The sequence below is a fragment of the Lepisma saccharinum genome, chromosome 22 (genome assembly GCF_977018435.1).
Source record: "Lepisma saccharinum chromosome 22, izLepSacc3.1, whole genome shotgun sequence".
Lineage (NCBI taxonomy): Eukaryota > Metazoa > Arthropoda > Insecta > Zygentoma > Lepismatidae > Lepisma > Lepisma saccharinum.
In genome coordinates, this window is record NC_139250.1 from 1,427,168 (window position 1) to 1,447,825 (window position 20,658).

At 37.7% G+C, this 20,658-nt stretch overlaps 2 protein-coding genes across 2 annotated transcripts in view; one reads left to right on the forward strand and one right to left on the reverse strand.

The window, feature by feature from the left end:
- The window catches only part of LOC146004724 (DNA repair and recombination protein RAD54B-like), a 70,357-nt gene that overhangs the window by 7,798 nt on the left and 41,901 nt on the right, over window positions 1-20,658 (reverse strand). The gene's annotated exons all lie outside the window — the stretch shown is intronic.
- LOC146004728 (enoyl-CoA delta isomerase 2-like) lies at window positions 1,331-20,557 on the forward strand. The gene is made up of 8 exons (XM_083143690.1): window positions 1,331-1,816; window positions 3,850-4,126; window positions 5,534-5,701; window positions 10,399-10,574; window positions 13,942-14,062; window positions 16,542-16,631; window positions 17,950-18,093; window positions 20,107-20,557. The coding sequence occupies exons 1-8, from the start codon at window positions 1,785-1,787 to the stop codon at window positions 20,260-20,262; spliced, it is 1,164 nt and encodes a 387-aa protein (XP_082999816.1). The 5' UTR covers window positions 1,331-1,784; the 3' UTR covers window positions 20,263-20,557.

Consider the following 20,658-nt stretch of genomic DNA (forward strand, 5'->3'; position numbering starts at 1 on the left):
TCATTTTAATACAATTACAAAAACCGGAATATTACATCACCTTCTGTTCATGGACGTCCGTAGGAATTTTTCCAGGGAGGGGCAAGGAAGGTATTTTTTCCAGGGGGGGTGGCAAATAATGCACATTTCTCCCCCCAAAATAGTGTTGTTCCCTAAAAAAAACTTTGTTTAAATTTGAATTTTTCATGCAATAATTAACACATATTATTGTGACTAAAATGAAATTATGTGTGAAATACATAATTTTTGGTTGACTTTCATTTTCCAGGGGGGCCATGGCCCCCCTTCCTGACGCCCATGTTTTTGTTACTTGAACTTCCTCTCTAATTACGCTATATCGCAAGCCGTTCGTCATAAATATTTCCTCATTGGCCACTCGCGGCTCGCCACCCCACTGTATTTATTTTATTTACATTTTACTTGGGATTACCGCTAAGCAGTTTTTCCCATATCTATTCACCCCACTGTAACCCCGTCATCCTCATACAGGTTTCCTCTTCTTCCCTTTGCCTCACGTGATCGAAACACAAAAACGTTAGGCCGAGTCTGCTGACACGTGAGCGTCAAATTTGCTGCTGCCACGTAATTCGTCGATGTTACAAATCTTAAGAACAGATTAAGGCGAGAGAAATTCAAGTTTATGATTAGTGGGAATGAATGTACAGGTAATTTAGAACCTTTTTCTTTAGAAAGCATTTAGCGATATTATTTTAATGCGAACAGAACTTAACCTAACTACGAGAGCATTTAGGTTTATTATTAGAAGAATGCTGAGGGACCTAATCTTAAAACATTTTTGTGAAAGTAATCGCTACAACTTCACAGTATGTGTTAGAGACGTAATTGCATACATAGCATGATGAAATCACGATAAAACAAAGACCGAGTCTACTGCCAAGCGCATCTTTTTTGAGGTCCCAGCAGAAAAAAAAAAAAAAAAAAAAAAAAAAAACGTAGGGCCTCCCCCATGGCGCAGTGGTAGCGTCATTGCTTTGTAATCAAGGGGTCCCGGGTTCGATACCCGGTGGAGGCACAAGTGGTTCGGATTCCACTTTAAAAAACTGTAGGTCCAGTCCCGATTAGCCTTACTGTGCATACAGTGGACTTAAAACAGCAACTCAAACCAAACCAGAAAAAAAACGTGGCAGCAGACACTGCCAAAACGGTTATATTCCGTAACTCAAACCTGTGGCGAACAAAGTTAAAGTTCGCTCAGGGATCAAGTGAGCATCGCTCGCGGAGCAACGCCTATTTGGCCGTAAAGTAGCTGAGCGATCACGTTGCTCGCTAAGCGCTCAGATACTTGACGCGCCCCGGGTTGGAAAAACTTTTCAAATCCAGACGTTCGGGACGGGAAATGTTCGAAATTTCCAGAAGCTCTGGAAATCTAGAATTCTGCACGTCATTTTCACCTTAAGTGATTGTTTTTGCATTTCTGGTACAAAAATTAACAATTTCCGACAATTCCAGATATTTACAATGCAGAAAACGTCGAGAATTAACAACTTTTGAAAATAACTATTCGGTATTTCCCGAATGCTCGAGGTCCCACGCACCCTTAGATCCTATATCCATGATTTATTACTATTAGTTTTTTATTCTAACCCTATGGGCAGACTTCCGCATCCGACGGAAATGTCCTTTATGAGTTCCTTAGTAATTTTGCCAGTCATGGTAGCAAGATAACGTGATGGTTTGAAACTTTAAACTGAACAATAAACACACTAACGTGTCTGATACGAACATAAAGCTCTCGGCAGCATAGCAACCAAATTTCAGAGGAAATGGAGAGGGTAGTGTGGAGGTTCAGTAATGCGTAAGAAGTGTTTTTCAATTACTTATTATTATTATTTTTTTAAATATGGATGTGTACATTTTGGGTGTAACTTGGCCCCTATTTTGCGGGGGAGGGGAGGGCAAATCTAATAGTTTTCCATCCTATAATAACAACCCTCAGGGCGATATTGCTAACTACACTTGAGTAATAATATAAAAATACTAATTTTACTTTTCGTTTCTAAGGTCCCAGGAGGTAAACTAAAAAGTAATATAAACTTGTAAATTATAATGAACCTGAAAAATTGGATGGGGAAGTTCCCCCTTTACCCCAGCCAAGTTCCGCCTATGGTGTATACTCTTAGGACTGAAAATAGTAAAGTGCAAGGCATAAAATAATTATTGTTTTCATATAGAATAACGTTTTATATATTGTACAGGGCCATGCAATTGTTTAGTCCAAATTTGCACAATTTTACATTTACCTGAGGTAAACAAAAAAAGTCATTTTTAAAAGGGAAATTCAAAATTAAGTCCCAAGAACGGGGGGGAAAAAGCATTTCTTTAATCATTTTGGTCACAAAACCCCCAGGGAAAGTATAGAAATTTGATTTTCAGTTTGATGTATTTTGTTTTACACTTCTAAATACAGATATATATATAAACAGGGTGTATCAGAAGTCCCTTACCACCCCTTGTAAAATCCGCAGTGATGTATTTTCATGGAATTTGATATGGGCGATACAAAATAGACATAGGGAGACACCTTTTGGAGTATGTCACAGGGATGGCCGCCATCTTGAATTGAACCTTTTTATTTAAAATGATAGGTGGGGCATGTGATACATGACCATAGACTAGAATTTCGTCAGGATGTCAAATCTGAAATCAGATTTCATGTAACTTCATTTGGCGAAAAGTTAATGGCAACTGAAAGTGATGTTTACCTGTTAACAGAATGTGCTCCACATGTCGTCGGTGCTGGGCAATGCACGTATGCAGACTCTTCTCCCAATGTCTGTGGACACCGAGCAAGTTATCTGGTGAAATTTGCTCAAAGGCAGCCATGATACGTTGTTCCAGATGATAAAGATCATGAATTTTCACACCATACACCCTAGCCTTAATGTGTCCCTAAAGGTTGAAGTCCATTGAACTGGCCTAGGTCAACCAATCCATGCCCCAGGAAATTGTTCATCCAGGTGCTGACACACCTGAATGCCATAATAGGGAGGCGCACCATCTTATTGAAAAAACCTGGGAAATGTACCATCTTCCGACATCAGAGCTGGCAGTATCTGTTCCTGTAGCATCCCCAGGTATCATCCAGCATTTAAATTTCCTTGAATGAAAAAAGAACTGATTATCCATGTTGCCAATATGCCTGCCCACACCATAATTTCGCCTGCACCGGTCATTTTGGAGGGATCTGTCCATGCGTGGTTGCCATGCGACTAATAGCGCATGTTTTGCCTATTCACCTCCCCATTTAGGTAGAAGTTCGCTTCATCGGAATGGAGTATCTGCATAGCGACGTTTTGATTTAGCCGTAATTGCACGATAGCCCAATTCGTGATCTTTGTCATCTGGAACAACATATCATGGCTGCCTTTGAGCAAATTTCACCAGATAACTTGCTCGGTGTCCACAGACATTGGGAGAAGTGTCTGCATACGTGCATTGCCCAGCACGGACGACATGTGGAGCACATTCTGTAACAGGTAAACATCACTTTAAGTTGCCAATAACTTTTCACCAAATGAAGTTACATGAAATCTGATTTCAGATTTGACATCCTGACGAAATTCTAGCCTATCGTCATGTATCACATGGCCCACCTATCATTTTAAATAAAAAAGTTGAATTCAAGATGGCGGAACCAAGATGGCGGCCGTCCCTGTGACATACTCCAAAAAGTGTCTCCCTAGGTCTATTTTGTATCGCCCATATCAAATTCCATGAAAATACATCACTGCGGATTTTACAAGGGGTGGTAAGGGACTGTTGATACACCCTGTATATAGTATATACTATATTTGACTACATATATAGTATATATATATTTTGTTATAGAGTGAAGAAATTTGGCCAACCAGGGCCACTGCTACGAAAGGAACTGCCACATTCACTTGCCGTAAGATCCATGTCCACTGTGGATGATAAGTTTGTGGATGCCCAGAGCAAACTGAAAGACAGCAAAGCAGATGCAGACAATAATACGAAGTTGAAACTGTACGCTTTGTACAAGCAGGCAACTGTTGGCCCCAACACATCAGATAAACCAAGAATATTGGATATTGTCAAGAGGTCAATGTGGGATTCATGGAGTTCTTTAGGGGACATGTCAAAAGTATGTAAAGGTAAAGTGCTCCCCTGTACTTAGCACCATGCCATGTAGGCGTGCGTATAGGAGGTGTGGGGGTAACGCCCCACACTTTCTTGATCCGGTCGTTAGTGGGGGTGATGTGATCAGCATCATGCCCCTGACTGCCTTTACCCCCCAGGGTTTCCCCCAGGTACCCATGTTATTTGACGCTGGGTGGGCACCGGGGCCGCTTCCATCGTTAGAAAAGTTCCCGGATTTGAACCGGCCGGGGATCGAACCCGGGACCTTTAGCATGGTAGTCAGACGCGTTACTAACTGAGCCACCAAAAAGATGTAATGCACTTTCACAGTGTACAGTCAAGGATATCGTGCATATGTGTGTGTTTTAACTGTAGGAGTCTAAAAATGTGCAGTTTTGTAAATTGTTTCACAGGAATTACAAATTAATTTATACAAAACCAACAATGATTTAGATTAGGGGTAGACAAATACAGGGTGCCTGATAACCATGGTCAAATTTAGTTTCAAAAAATGTCAAATGTCCATTATTTATGTACTGTATATGTTTTTGTTGTTTGTGTGTTTTCTGTAATTTGCCAGAATATCAAACACACACACATAATGCAACTTCATAAGGACGACTGGGAGCTGACTGTTGGCTATTTGAGTAAGTGACTTTTAAAAAATTAATTACTGTTAATCCAATCTTCTATTAATAAATTAGATTTTTTAAGGTTACATTTCAAAATGTGTAGCTTTATCTTAGATCCATGATGTTCAAAACCTGTATTTTAAAAAAAAGAAGTGCTGGCTCTTGAATTATTTGTAGTTTTGTCTATCCCTGATGTTGATATTCAAAATAGTTTTGGTTTGCCTAATTGTAAAATGCTATGTTCATATTTTTTTTTCATGAAAATTGGTTGGTTTTTATTTTACATTTAATTTACTGATATATTCTTTTCAGTTTGGTATATAATCATTAGCAACTTCTTGTTTGAGTTCTTTCAAGGTAGCATATATGTCAGATGATGTGTGATTAATTTTTGAACCATTTGAAAATTGTCCCCCTTCTTCCTTTGAAATGCCTGCACCTAAACAATAATCCAATTTTGTACAAGTGACATTCACTTCCTGTCTGCAACCCCCCCCCCCCTTTCTGCCTTCCCCTCAAAAAAGAAAAGGTTGTAACATTGCTATTCTCTCTATTTACATAAAATTTTAACAGAATGGCAGAAGGATTGAATTCATAGGACTATGGACAATTTTAACAATTCATTGACATGCCTATGTAGGCTAATATCGATAGCAACTTTCTCGCTCATTCCCCGACTTTTTCAGGCGTGGGGACCCTGGATGGGATACTGATTAGTCTTCATCTGCTGTTGATTATGTTCAATTATTAACTGATTGATTCATTGAATTTTCTGGCAGGAAGCTGCAAAGGAACAATACGTCGTTCTCGTCGGACAACTGACATCGACCGATGAGCAGCCTACAATGACTAGGGAGAAGTACTCGGACATCAAAATTACGGTCGATGGGGGGCTGAAGGTTATTAAACTGAACAGGCCAAATAAATGTAATGCCATAACAAATCAGGTATTTATTTACTTGTAGCATAATTCAAGAACATTTTGAAATAACATGTTACTGATATTTGCCGAAAACTAACACATTTCTTTCCTAATTTATTTCAACAAGAATGTTGCTAAACACAATTTGTTATGCCACAAATGTAGAGTAACTTTGGGAGATTACTACCCTCTACAGCAAATGCTGAAAGTGTCCTCCCTGCTGCTCCAAGCACAACGCAACACGTTGTCTTGTTTCATGTTACTGGCTGCTCGTGGGAGAACGCTGTTGTCAATACCATTGATCTCGTGTGCAATGTTCTGCTTCAACTCGTCCAAAGTATAGGAGCGTGTGGCGTAAACCCTGTCTTTTAAGTAACACCATAGGAAGAAGTTTGGAGTTGTCAAATCCTGAGATCTCGGTGGCCACAGGTTCTTGGAAATTATCCAGTCGTCAGAAAAACTTTCAATGAGCCACATGGATTTGTTCGGTGTATGGCATGTGGTGCAGTCTTGTTGAAAATATGTTGTTGCCTTTACGCAGCTCTGTGTCATTCAGTTGCTCAACAAACACCATGAAAATATGTAGCACGTACTGTATTCTTGCAATGACTGAGCCAGTTTCAGCGACGAAAGCTACCAAATCCTGCACAGCTGCGTACTCTCTTGACGATGTATGAATCTCCCAGATGTCCTGCGTCATGTGAAACTATCTTGGAGAATTACGAGGTATTCTTGTTTCAATAAAACGGCAAAGAAATATGTTAGTTTTATATGAATCACCCTGTAGTACCTTGTGTTTTTGATTGCTTGATTTAGTTTATTTTACTTCGCGTTTTGTGCCTCTTGGCTAATTTGCGAAGATGGGGATGAGTGATGAAATTGATGAATGGACATTCACAAACAACCAAGTCCGAGCGGGATTCGAACCCGGGACCCTTGGCGTTGCAGTGCGATGTGCTAACCACTCAGCCACAGGGTCCGGCTTTAGTACCTTGTGCATCTGGTCACAAGTATGTATGGCAATCAAGTGTGATTCTCATTGACCCTAAATTTTACACTGCTCTTTATAATGGCTCCAACACATTTGATGTGGTTGTAAAACATGATTTTAAATTGTGTACGGCAGCGGCGTGCATTCAGGATACGCAAGGTACGCACTGCGTACCCAGAACACAGTAAGAAAAAATAAACATTTTTTCGTCTTCCCCGAACATGAAAATTCAACAATTATCGCTCCGAAAGCAGTTCCACTGCAAGAAATTCCGATTTCCGCACGAACATGCTGCTGCCTTCCTGAAGGCAGTCCCGAATGATCCCGATTGTGACTTTGGCAACCACCCGATCCGCGTCCCTGCCGATTTCCGCAGAAAGACGCTGTTTCTTCTGCTTGGTACCCTTGAAATTCAGAAGGTAACCCCATTGGCTCATATCAGCCTCGACCACGTGTTTGGGTCTGCCCGCGCCTACCCTCTCTCTCACTTCTTTCCCGGTTCTAAGCTTCGAGGTACCCAAGATTTTGACAGCGTATGCAGTGTTGACAGTAGTCAACATATTTTTTTCTGGAATGCTTAGCTTACTAGCATTTAGCAGCCACGCGTAGATAGATCACTGTTGGGTTGCAATAAAAATACATTATAAAAAGTGATGCAGGAACCAGACAGGAGGGCAAGAATATGTAGTGGTGGAAGATCATATTTAATATACGCGTAAACTATCACATATGAAATATTTATGTGAGGTTAAAGTTACGCTAGCAAGTTTTTTTTTTCGTATAGGGAGGTGAGGACCAGAATGGACTGCCACTGTGTCGAGAGTAAAATATGTGAACAATTTGCAAGTTTCGCACAATTCTCAGAGTATGAAAGTATCTGTTTATCTCCTTTCGGGATCAACATTTCCTTTGAGTTCCATAGCATGGGTGTTGATTGTTGACCCGACGATATGAATGAATGATAAAAGAAAAACATACATAATAAAACACAATGCTTACAGTGGGATTCGAATGAGCCCCCCTCCCTCCCGCCAGACATTGCAAAGTGATGTACGGTAGTTTTAGCTTTTGAAGTGTTCTGGGATGTATGCTGACGTATTTTCTACTTGTCCTTAATTATCTGCCTTCTACAAAATACTTTGTCGACTGGCAACTCCGATTCATTCGTCCACAAGAACGCGTGGTTTTCGGGCATAGCGGGACCGGACATAACGTACCGTGGGAGGTTGACTTTTGCTTTCTTCTGTCGTTTGAAATTTGCAGCGAGTGTTTCGTTCATATTATTTACATTACAGGATCTCTATTGTTTGTCGGTGCTGTGAAGTGATAAAATAGGGGGACCGGGAGTTACTGATGACATACTGGAGAAGGGATTTTCGGAATTTACGAAAAAAGTGTAAACAATCCGAAATGGAAGGTCTGTTCCTGATTTGGAAAAATTGTTTCAGGCAGGAGTTGTGAAGGATGGTAAGCAGTATATTAGGCATTTTGATTTTTGAGAAGAAGAAAAAATATCTCTACAGAGTGATTGACTGAGTAGAAAAACAGTGAAACTTTATTGTTGGCCTTATCCGTTGGTTTCCTCTGCGAAAGGTGTTGTGAAATAGACGATACTGAGATTTATCAAATTTATTACATGAAATTTGAAAGAATGGAAAATGATTGAGCCATTTCCTTCCCGTTCAATGTTCATCGCACTGCATGAAGGAAATAATCAAAGTTGAATTGTTGGGCTCTACGTAGCTACTATCAGAATATATTTGCGAATATAAAATATCATACATATATTTTACCTCGTTACATTTGGATATTGATACAAGGATGAGAAATTTCCCATTATAAAATTGTAGAAAAAAGTTATTTTCTGAATAACATGATGGCCAGGGAGGAAGGGGGGGGGGGGTTCTGGCCCATAATTCATTTCGGTTGACCCATGTTGCGTACCCTAGTTTAAATGTCACCGCACGCCCCTGGTGTACGGGGATGATTTTCTGGGAAGTGGTTTGGTTTTAAGCCCATTTTTATGCAGAGAGGCTAATGGGAACTGGACATACAGCTTAAAGTGATATCCGAGCCACTGGGTACCGAACCTGGGATCCCTTATTACAATGCTATGATGTTATAATACGCTATCAGGAAGGCACCAGGGAACGAAGAGGCAAAGAAATAAATTAAGAAAATATTTTTAGGTATGCTTCAATTTGAAAAGTAAGCAACGTATTAGGACATTGCATTTTCAAAACCAACATGTCTTCAAATTCATATAAATACTAACAAAATAATAGAATTTCAAACCAACTTACAGAATATGTGTAAATTTATCAGATTGGTAATTTTACTAATAAACCAAGATACTGGTAGAGTACTGATTACTCTGTCCTATCCCTGGCATGCTGTTTTCTTTGGATTTCAAACAAAGCTCCTTGCAGTGCAAAATCAGCAACGCCAGAAGGGAAAATCCACTCTCACTTAAATAACTGAACTAGATCTGTAGGGGTCACGAGTTCATGACATAAACACTATAAAATTAATGTTTGGAATGAATTGTACTTGACTTTTTCACTAGCCGTGGAATAGACCTCTGATATATCGTATGCGAACTCCAAGTCCAATATTAGGATTAATATTGAATAAGAATTTAAACTATAAACATCATTATTCTTACATCTGCTCGGATTCATATAAACGTCTTGGATTCATAATTAGGTCAACTAAAGATTTTAAGAATACGCAGGTTTTAATGAACCTATATAATGTGATCGTTCGTTCAAGGCTTGAATACTTAAGTGAAATTTGGGATCCATTTTATCAAGTACATTCAGATAATATTGAACGAATTCAGTTTAAATTTTTACGATATTTGTATTTTAAAAAGTATAATCGTTCAGCAGTATTAAATAGAATTTCTTATAATTTTTTACTTGTAGATTTTCAGGTGCCACCTTTGAAATCTAGAAGATTAATAGCTCAATATTTTATACTTTATAAGATTATGAATTACTTAATAGATTCGCCTGAAGTGTTGCAATATTTTAAACTTAATGTTAAGCCAATAAATTTTAGGTGTTTGCTTCCTTTTTTTATTAAAAAATCAAGAAACAATATACATAAATCTTCAGTTATCGGACTATGCACAAATTATAACAACCTTGTTCAAAAGGGAATTAAAGTAGACTTTGCGCTTCCTTTTATAACATATAGCTCAATAATAAAACGACATATATTGTCATTGCCTAATCATTTAAATTCACCGTAAATTTGATTAAAGCTGTGTTTGTATTATATTATTTTTATCGATACTATGTATTTAAAGTCATGCCTTATTTACTCTCATATGGATTTGATATTTGTACAAATTGTGTAATTAATCTTAGTGTTCATGGACTATTGTGCAATGTATAATGTGTTTGTATCTGAAAGTATTTAGCAGTACTCTGTTGTGATTGTACTTTTTAATGTGTTTGTATTTTGTTCTGTTACTTTGTGTAACATACCTACTGCCATTTTTATCTTTTTTTCTTTTGCTTTGTATTCTGTAATATTGTAATTTTTAAAATGTATATTTAATCTTTATTATAAATGTTTTTAATATGATCCTTTGTAATTGGAACTATTGGTTCTGTTAAGGATCTTTTTCTAAATAAATAAATAAAATATGCTGGATGCTTACTGTACCCAGATTCATGTGGGTTTAGACCACGGAACATTTTCCTTTTCCCCCCCTGTTCCAGATGTACCTCGATGTAACGGAGATTCTAAACGAGACTGCAAAGGATGAGAAGAATGTAATAACCGTTCTCACCGGAGCAGGAGACTATTACTGCAGTGGGAACGACATCAGTAACTCTACCAAAGTGGATTTGTCAAACGTCGCCAAAGATGTCAAGGCCACACGCATGAGGCTGAAGTAGGTATAGCTAATGCCTTTCCTTTTCTTTCAAAATCACCGAGCAGTTTTCTGTCATGGATGCTGTTTTACACCTTTCTGTCGCAACCGAACATGCAATATACAGGGTGGAACCGAACTCTACAGACAAACTTTCACAGGTTGTTCAGGGATGTTGGCTGAGTGTTTTCATACGAGAAACCCATGGTCCCCGGTACCTTATTACAGAGTAATTACATTTCTTTCATTTGTTCAAACTCTACTACTTTTGTGTATGTTTACTCAGCTTGGTACCATTTGAGTGATTGCCACGGTATAGTATAGTGTACGAGACTCCAGTCGACACTCCATGGATCTGGTTGTTAGGATCATCGCAGCCGCTGAAGATGTGTGTCAATCTCCTGGGATGCTAGAGCACGTGTGACAGTCCATGCTGCATCACTGTACAGCTGCCTTAAAGAAACACTGCATATTGAAGAGTACACAGTGCACTGGACTGTACTATAGTACAGTTATTTAACAAACAAGTACAAGTTTTCTTCTACGTTTGTTTGTTTACTCATGTAATTTTCTTGTATTATTGTGTTGCTGTTCATATTACAGATGGTGATGAGTAGTTGATTAATTCTGCTTTGTAAGGTATCAGAACCCATTTATCACGGTCCATAGGACATAATACAAATATAACACATCAACAATCCAAAATTCTTGACTTTTCCTTCCCCCCTTTTTCTTAACATTTATTTAAATCCCCCTACTTAGGTATAGTAACACGATTAAGAAATCTTAAGAAACAAAATGAACAAATCCTAACCACAACTCAATACAATTTTAGATTTCCAAATATTCAATTTTATCAAATCCCAGTACAGGTACATAACAATGTAAATTCACTATACTGTGAAAAATACCAAAGAATCTTGACCATAAGCATAATTTCTTGACCTACCTGTTCATTTCTTGACATTCTTAACTGGTAGACACTCTGTCATATTACTCTGTAATGTATCACGCCGCAGACGTGAATCGAACCTAGGACCCAGGCATCATAAATAAATAAGCTAATCACGTTATAAAAAGGGTTCTTATAAGCTCATCGCGACAGCGTCCTTCAGCGGAGTTTTTCCAACTTCGCTGACATTGCATTAGAAAATGAAATCAGGAATCAGCGTTCTTCCTCAGATTTGCTGTTGCCAAAGGACGCGATCGAAGCAACCGTTGTAACGGCCGACAGTTCGAATTTCACTTAAATAGGTCGCGTGAGAAAATCTCAGTGTTAGTTGTCTTCCGTTTTCAGTCAGATGAAGTAGTTACAAAGAACTCCGTTTCTAGTTGTTTCCAGTTTACGTTGAATCCGGTTATTGCGAGAGAGCTCCATAGGCATCGTAAGTTTAGAAAAAGAAACGAACGAACGATCCGGAAGTTAAAGTTATCGTTTAGAATATCGGTCTACGAAAGTACAGAGTTTGGAGCCCGGAGTTGCTCCCTCGTCCGTTTTCTTACAGAGTAGGGCCACGTCACAACGAGGACCAGTGGAGAAGAGATCACCGTAGAACTTCAGGTAACGAACATTCCTTATGTCTTTCCTCCCCCTGCCTGTTCAGTCAAAGGTAGTGTTTTTAAATATATGTCCATGTATTCTTATTTACGGGGCTAGTCCCCTTGCAGTTTGAGTGTCGACATTGCTCTTCAGAGCCACCCCCTTCCGCTTACAACGTTCCTCTCACTTAGCAAGCGAGTGGCTAAAGGCTGTCACAGCCCATCAACGATCCTCAAATATTTAGACTATACAGTAATAAGGGACCGGGGACCATGGGTTTCTCATATGAAAACACTCAGCCAACATCCCTGAACAACCTGTGAAAGTTTGTCTGTAGAGTTCGGTCCCACCCTGTATATATCTTCTTGTGATGACATTTCAAGGTGTGATTGAGCAAGCAAAGTGGAAACAATCACTGAAGCCATTTTACAACAGATTAATCAGAAGAGTGGTTCTCAACTTCACGAGACCACAGCCTGGTAAATTCTTTTTGGAAGTCAATGAAACCAACAATGATAATTTTATTCATAAATGCCTTTCTAATGTTTAATGGTATACATTAATTAATACCCTTGAAATTAAATATTAATAAATAAATTACGGCATAATCATAAAAAAATTACAGTAAAACCTTGTTAATCCAGACTAATGGGGGGGGGAGGGATAAGTTGACCGGTTTAACAAAAGTCCAGATTAACTGAAATAACCTAAAATAACAGTAGAAAGTGCACTAAAAAACTCCGTTTATAGCAACAAAACACATTTATTATGGTGTATTTAAAGGGCATAGGCCTAAATACAGTGTACAGTACAAAGTCTGTGAGAAACAGAAATTCATCAGTGGTTGACTGCCTTTTCTTTGGAAAGTTGTCTTGTTGACTTCTAGCCACATTTAAAACCTTGTATTCCGTTTGTTTTTGCACGTCCAGATTAAGCGAAGTCCGGCTTATCGGGGTCCAGATTTACGAGGTTTTACTGTAGTTTGATTTTGTCTAGGATTATTAACAAAAATTAAATTAGTTGTCAACCATTGGATTTAATGAGATCTTGTAGTTTCCTCAGGCCATCATTATTAAATTAATTTGGTAAATCTTGATTTTCATTGCTATATTGCAATTTGAACATCTGTGACTATTTATTATACTCAAAAAACCGATAACTTTCATATTTGATTTTCATTATGTTGGAGAAACACAGAAAATATTTATGCAATGTAATTTCAGTGTTCCAAATTAAGTGGCTTGGATCTATTTATTTAGACGATCTGCATCTGAACTTTCAGCTTATTCAATATTATTCTCCTCAGAATATTTTCTCTACAAAATATAATGAATATTGCTAGAAAATGAAAACGACAAATTACAGAACCTCTTACGGCTCAGTACTGGGCCGTGGCCCAACAGTTGAGAAGCACTGATTTAGAAGATAAGCTGTTAAACTGACAGTGTTGCCATTGTTGGAAGGTTACAGAAAATTATGCTTGAGGTTTTTTTTATGGGTTTAGCTGATTATTCATTCACACAATGTACCACTTTATCTGAACAGATGTGTACAAATATGATGAAGTATCCTCCCCTAACCAGGATTCAAACTTAGAATCCTTGGTCCTACAGCATGTTATTGATCATTTTATTTGTATATATACACATTTTTTCTTCACAGGAGTGTTCATGAGAGAGTCAGTACCAAGTTACAGGCACATGAAGAAATTGTTTCCAATGCTGTCACCAGCTGAGATTATTTTCAAATATCAGTGTTGGAAGAAATCTGTAACGATGAATTTGATTTCTGCTTATGCTAAGAAATGCATTTGTTATGCCTATTTTTGGATTATTTCTCTCTTTTCAGGAATTTTATCAATGCCTTCATAAACTTTCCCAGGGTCCTTATAGCTGTTGTGAATGGTCCAGCCATAGGCATTGCCGTCACCACCTTAGCTCTTTGCGATGCTGTTTACGCAACTGACAGGGTAAGGCCTACAAGCAGGTTGTGAGTTATTATAGCAGTAGCATCTTCTGCATTAATTTTGCACTGTATACCCATAAGGTTAGTGCATATTAACTCCCAGAAGTTCACATTATTGGCTCCCACAGAATGCCAAATAAAAGCAGCTCTGATCTTGTTTCTTTCATCTACAGTTTACTGTGAATCAAAATTTTACGTGGTACGTCATTATGTGCAGAAATTGAACATTTGTATAAATAATAATAAAATCAATAAAAGAAATGTATTTTTCATACTGATGTATTTTGTATTAGGGGATGAATAATTGGATAGTTACATGGAAATAAATAAAAAAAGACATGGTTCTATTAAATAAATTATCGGTGTTAGAAATCAGCAGTCGCAAAATGCAACAAAAAAAAATTGTTTTTGTTCATGTTTATATTTTTTAGGTTGCCATCCAATGCATTTCATGAACACACGTGTTTCTAAAATAGCCAATTGGTCTTCTCCAATTTCAAAGTGGTAATGTTATTGCCTTGTAATCAAAGGGTTCCAGGTTCAATTTTTGGCTAATTTTGTAAATTGGAGGTCTCCAGCTGGTACAATAAACATGGCACATTGTAAACTTTTTTTTTTTTTTTTGTTTGTTTCATGTTTGTCATTATTACATGTAAAAGTAAGACACACGAGCAAGAAACAGTGGTTGAAAAAGTACTACCCCATTTCCTGGTGACGAATGATGAAAAGATTCTCTGGGGCTATCAACCAGGTGAGTTGTGGAAAAGATTCCAAGCTTTCGAGAGCTAACGTCACTCATCTTCAGAAGAAGACTTTCTACCCTGAAGCTGAGAATGACGTTAGCTCTAGAAAGCTTGAAATCCTTTCCACAACTCACTTGGTCAATAGCCTTTTCATAATCTTTTCATAATACCCCATTTCTATGTTACATTTTAAATAGCACATCATTTTTCTCGGAGAAAATTGCCATTTTCAAAATGCACTTGTAAAGAATAGCAACAATTAATACATTTTCATACGTAAAGTTTGGTGTTTTCACATTGTGATTTGGATGTTTTCGGAAAACATCCAAATTTGAGACACTAAAACCACATTATGAATAAATGTATTGTATTGTCATTCCAGTTTGTCATACCTTCATATGCATATAAATGAATAGACAAGACAACCGACCGGTTCAAATCCGGGAACTTTTCTAACGATGGAAGCGGCCCCGGTGCCTACCCAGCGTCGAATAACATGGGTACCTGGGGGGTAAAGGCAGTCAGGGGCATGATGCTGATCACATCACCCCCACTCACAACCAGATCAAGAAAGTGTGGGGCGTTACCCCCACACCCCTTATACGCCTTCATGACATGGTGCTATGCACAGGGGAGCACTTTACCTTTTTACAAGACAACTGAAATATCATCTGTAGTTTTAGGACCATGATAAATTTCAAGTATAATTCCTGGTTTTCAAGGTGAATTTTCCAACTACTCAAGGGTATTCAAGCAGATGCCTTATCAATTTCAACCTTACGTATTACCACCTCTCACCACCCACACACACACACATACAATATTATTACAATATAAAGAGTCTCTGCAACTCCAATCAATTTTTCAGGTTACGTGCGACTTACTCACTTGATGTAATTTTATTTTATATATTGCAATTCCAATGTATCCAAAAATTCCAATTCAGCTGAATGGTACACACACGCATGTGCAGTTTACATTTGCCATTTTGCATACTCAGACTAGAAATACATGTACACAAGTCGCAAATGTTACAAGATGTAGTAATCTACGAGGAACTGTTAATTGTATAAGAATTTCAAATTTACCTAATCGATTACAAGATATCTTATCTCGCAATAATCTTCCGTGTGCCAAATAGATTGTTCTGAAATGAATACTAACAAACCAAAATGATTGAGAGAATTTTGTTTTATTTCCCACGTACCATTCTCTTCCTTTCCTTTCTTGATAAAAATTCAAGCTAAACAGTAAAAAGCTTGCCTCAGGGCATTATTAAATATGTATAAATTCAATGGGATTTGGATTAATAAAAGTTGCAATTTTTCATGTCTATGGAGAAACATTCGAGCAGAATTCATGCATAATTCCTGGAATTCCCTGTGAGTAGCCACCCTGTAATTGCTGCCACATGTTGCTGGTTTCGTTTGAAACCAGGTGTCCAAAAGTGCAAAAATTGGGTGGTTTCATTCGGAACCAGCTTTTCGCTGAAGATTAAAATACTGAGCAATATGTCCCCCCCAAAAAAACAAAAATAATCCTGCAATAAACCTGAAATTCTGTTAATTTAATTTTTATATGATTTATTAATCACTGTAAAAGTGAGAAAATGCAACTAGGTTTTATGCATTAGGAGCCAAAAGGTCCCTAAGGGTCAAGCTCCAGATTCAATCGCTGTCAAGTACAGTAATAATTACGTAGTTATTTACAATCTTGTTCATGAGATTTGTTTACTTCCAGGCAACATTCCAGACTCCATTCACTTCATTAGGCTTGTCGGCTGAAGGCTGCTCCTCATATCTCTTTCCACGAATCATGGGGCAGGGCAAGGTAAGATCATTGACACGAATCCAATAAGATTTCATCAACAACTGTAAGTGTGATTGTCTTGTTATTGTATTCAATATTTGCTACATTTTTATTTTTCATTATAATTAATAATAAAATTCTGCATGGAAAGAATACCTATTGTAACACTGTGTTTCGAGAGAGCACCCATTTTGTGTATTATTAACCTCTAGCCTTTCACCACATCATGTCGCTTCTTGAGGATTGAACAAGATTAAAACTTACGAGTTCATTTTGTGGTTAAAATGTATAAAACAGGTAAATCTTGATAAAAATTAGGAAGCTATTTGCTTCTTCCTGTTTAGTTATTAATTACAGTTTATACAGGGTGTCCCACTAGCTTTCGAACCCGAAAAAAGTTATAATTTCCGAACAAACATACATAGGAAAATGAAATTCACAATACACATACCTTGTTTCATGCTGAATACATGATCGTCACAGCAGGTGCTGCAAGTGTCTTCCCTGGACGTCCAGACATGTTTATACACGGCGTTCCATATTGTGAAAAGTCCGATGTAGAGTCTCCGGTGTGATCTCGTGAATTGCATTCTCGATGTTGTTTCGCATCGTGGTTTGTTTCTGTATACACAACCTTTAAGGAAACCCCATACAAAGAAATCCGGAGGTGTCAAATCTGGGGATCTTGGCGGATACAATCCTTTGGAAATGAATCTGTCACCAAAAAAGGACTCAATTTCTGCCATGGACACGTTGGAAGTACGGCATGTCGCTCCGTTTTGTAAATAACCGCGACACAGTTATTCATCATCCAGCTGATTCACAAATGCACTGAAGATGTGTAAGTAAACTTGTGTGTTTACTGTATCTTCAAAGAAGATGGGTCCAATGATACGCTGTTGGGAAATTGCACACCAAACTCCCACCTTCAATGGTCCTTTTCGGCATCCAAATTCATGTTGAACTGTCTGATACGATCCCGATATCCAATATTTCTTTACAATGAACACGCATTCTGGTACGGTGTACCGATCCATCCTCGCGATGCAGGGACTCGTGCATCACACTAACCCACATGCATCACTTCCCCTGGCGCCACCTACCGTCTTTGTTTTGACGCGTGCATTTATTTTCAACCCTGCCTCGTGTTCAGCATGAAACAAGGTACGTGTATTGTGAATTTCATTTTCCTATGTATGTTTGTTCGGAAATTATAACGTTTTTTTCGGGTTCGAAAGCTAGTGGGACACCCGTTATTTTGTATTCTTATTTTTCCAAATGAAAGATGCATATTGTCACTGAGCAAATAGTTTAAATGCCCATTTCTTTGGTTTTTAAGGCTAGCGAACTCCTGTACTTCAATCGCAAAATCACGGCCCAAGAAGCGAGGGAGTGGGGCCTGGTGACGGAGGTCTTTCCCGACACTTCTTTTCACCAGGAAATCTGGCCACGGCTCAAGCATCTGGGGACACTGCCTCCCCAGGTAACGTACTTTTATTATTTGGGAGGGGGGGAGAGGGGGATTATGATTTATAGGTTAAAGTAGGATGCAAAACCAGGGAGACTACAATTTTGTTAAAACAACATTTCCTGACTTTTACAGATCAAGAATCAAAATTTTTCCAGACTAAAGAAATTAGGGCAGTTCAAGTATTTAAACATGTCCGTAAGATTCATTGTTGCTTTATTTTACTTCGCTTCTTGTGCCACTTTTGGCTAATTTGCAAAGATGGGGATGAGTGATGATATGATGAAATTGATGAATGGACACAGAAACATCCATGCCCAGGTCGAGATTTGAACCTTGGATCCCTGGCATCATAGTGTGATGTGCTAACCACTCTGCCATGGGGACCGGCTCATGTCTGTAAGAAACTGACTAGATTTTAGCTAACCACATACTTAGAAACCTACTTAACCAATGTTTTAGAATATTCACTTCACATGTAAAAGTGATAATGAGGAAAACTAGAATAGAAATTGACTACTGGAAAATGCTATAAGGGATGAGCTTTTATATAATACTTCACACATATTGACTTACGGTTGACAAAGATTTTTCTGAAATTAAAAAAATCAAAGCAATTGCAGCATAAGTAATACATAATTACCGTAAAATTTATTAATAGTATTTGTATTAATTCTAATATCTGCCAAACGCAACCCAAAAATTACAAAATAAAAGTGGGGAATTTTTAAAAATATGACCTTTTCCAAGAGTATTTAATATACAATTAGTAATAATCAGTATATTAAATTGAGTTTTAGTTTGTCTACAAATTTAAAATTTTTTGCTTGTTTTTTTTTTTTGTTAAAAAAAGACTTTAATGTACTAGTAAAAAAACATTAATTTTTCCAGAAACAGTAAATTTTCCTGACATTCCCATGACTTTTCCAGAAAAAGTAAAATTCCCAGACTTTTCCAGGATTTCCATGTTTTTCAGACTACTACACACACTGAAAACACTGGAAATCAAGTGTGAAACCATGCGATTCCAAATTTTCATTAGGAATGAATTGATATGCAATTTTTCCCTGGAAAGGATTCTGTGTATAAGACGTACATTTTGCAGGACATATATAAGAATTTTGCTGCAGTGACTATTTATAGAAATGATGAATATTTTTTCCTGCATGCAATGTTCAAACTGAAAGTAGCCGTAGGTAGCGTTTGTTTTGAAATAAATTTCTGCAAGTTTTAACTTGTCAGCATATTTTTTGAGTGGAAATATTGAGACATTCTCTTCGCTTGCAAGAAGAAAGATAAACTAACAACTTGCATAAAATTGTGGTACTAAATTCATACTCACTGCTGGTACATATCAAAAACATTCCACACTGCTATTTTCTTTTGGCCAATTAGTTTTGAATGCCCGTACCTTCATTATTGTGCCTTCTGTATGTATGGCACAGGTGGTACAGTAAAACCTCGTTAATCCATACTAATGGGGGGATAAGTTGACCGGTTTAACTGAAATAACCTAAAAGAACAGTAGAAAGTGCATTAAAACTCCGTTTATAACAACAAAACATGGTTATTATGGTGTATTTAAAGGGCATAGGCCTAAATACACTATACAGTACAGTACAAAGTCTGCAGGAAACAGAATTTCATCAGTGGTTGACTGCCTTTTCTTTGGGAAGTTCTCTTGTTGACTTCTAGCCACATTTAAAACCTTTCATTCTGTTTTTTTCTTCTCTTTTTTGCCTTTTGCCTGTTCGGATTAAGCGAAGTACAGCTTATTGGAGTCTGGATTAATGAGGTTTTACTGTACTACATATTTGGATTTCTACTCTATGATGGAGCTGTGTGATGGAAGGGTGCTTCGATGTAACTCCTTCTCTGTGCTGCAGTTTTCACCAATTGGAAGAAAAATTACATGAAACTTTATCCATACAACAGCCATGGTTAATATAATTTACGTTTTTTGCATGAAATTTCCACTTTAATATATTATTAGTACAGTTTATAATAATTTTGCATCTGCTATTCCAGTCAATGATGTACTCAAAGCAGCTGACTCGCAGAGAGATTCTTAAGGCCCTGCATGAGACTAACGACGCAGAGTGCGAGCGACTGGTGGAGAGGTGGCAGTCCAAGGAGTGTAATAACGCAATAGTAAACTTCCTGAGCCGGAAGAACAAGAAGTAGAATTCCTTGTTATAAGAACTGTTTTCTGTTGAAACTTGTATACATGCAGAAGGGACATTAAAAGGCAGTGAGGCTACAGGAAATAGTCATTCAAGGGGGAAAAACAGTTTCTTTCAAGAAAATTCCTATTTTTGTGCCATGCTAGAAAAATAAAGGTACTTGTGTTCAAGAAATAGTATTGGGAGATATAGTACAAGTGCACTTAAGCAGTATTCAAGTGTACAGATAAAATATTCATCAAAAAATGTATATATTTTTGTACATTGCTACAAAATAAATATTTTTGTACTTCATATTTCAATTACTGTACTTTACCTTTGTACAGCATCCATGGTACTTTGAGAATCTACAAGCATTTGGTTCGATTTTCAGTTGTTTATACACTTTCGTTCCACT

Bases quoted from the DNA above. Each gene is read 5' to 3' on its own strand.
- LOC146004728 (XM_083143690.1), top strand. From the start codon at position 1,785: ATGGAGAGGGTAGTGTGGAGGTTCAGTAATGC. The intron at 1,817-3,849 runs GTAAGAAGTGTT...ATTTTGTTATAG, and splicing joins GTGTGGAGGTTCAGTAATGC to AGTGAAGAAATTTGGCCAAC. The intron at 5,702-10,398 runs GTATTTATTTAC...CCCCTGTTCCAG, and splicing joins GTAATGCCATAACAAATCAG to ATGTACCTCGATGTAACGGA.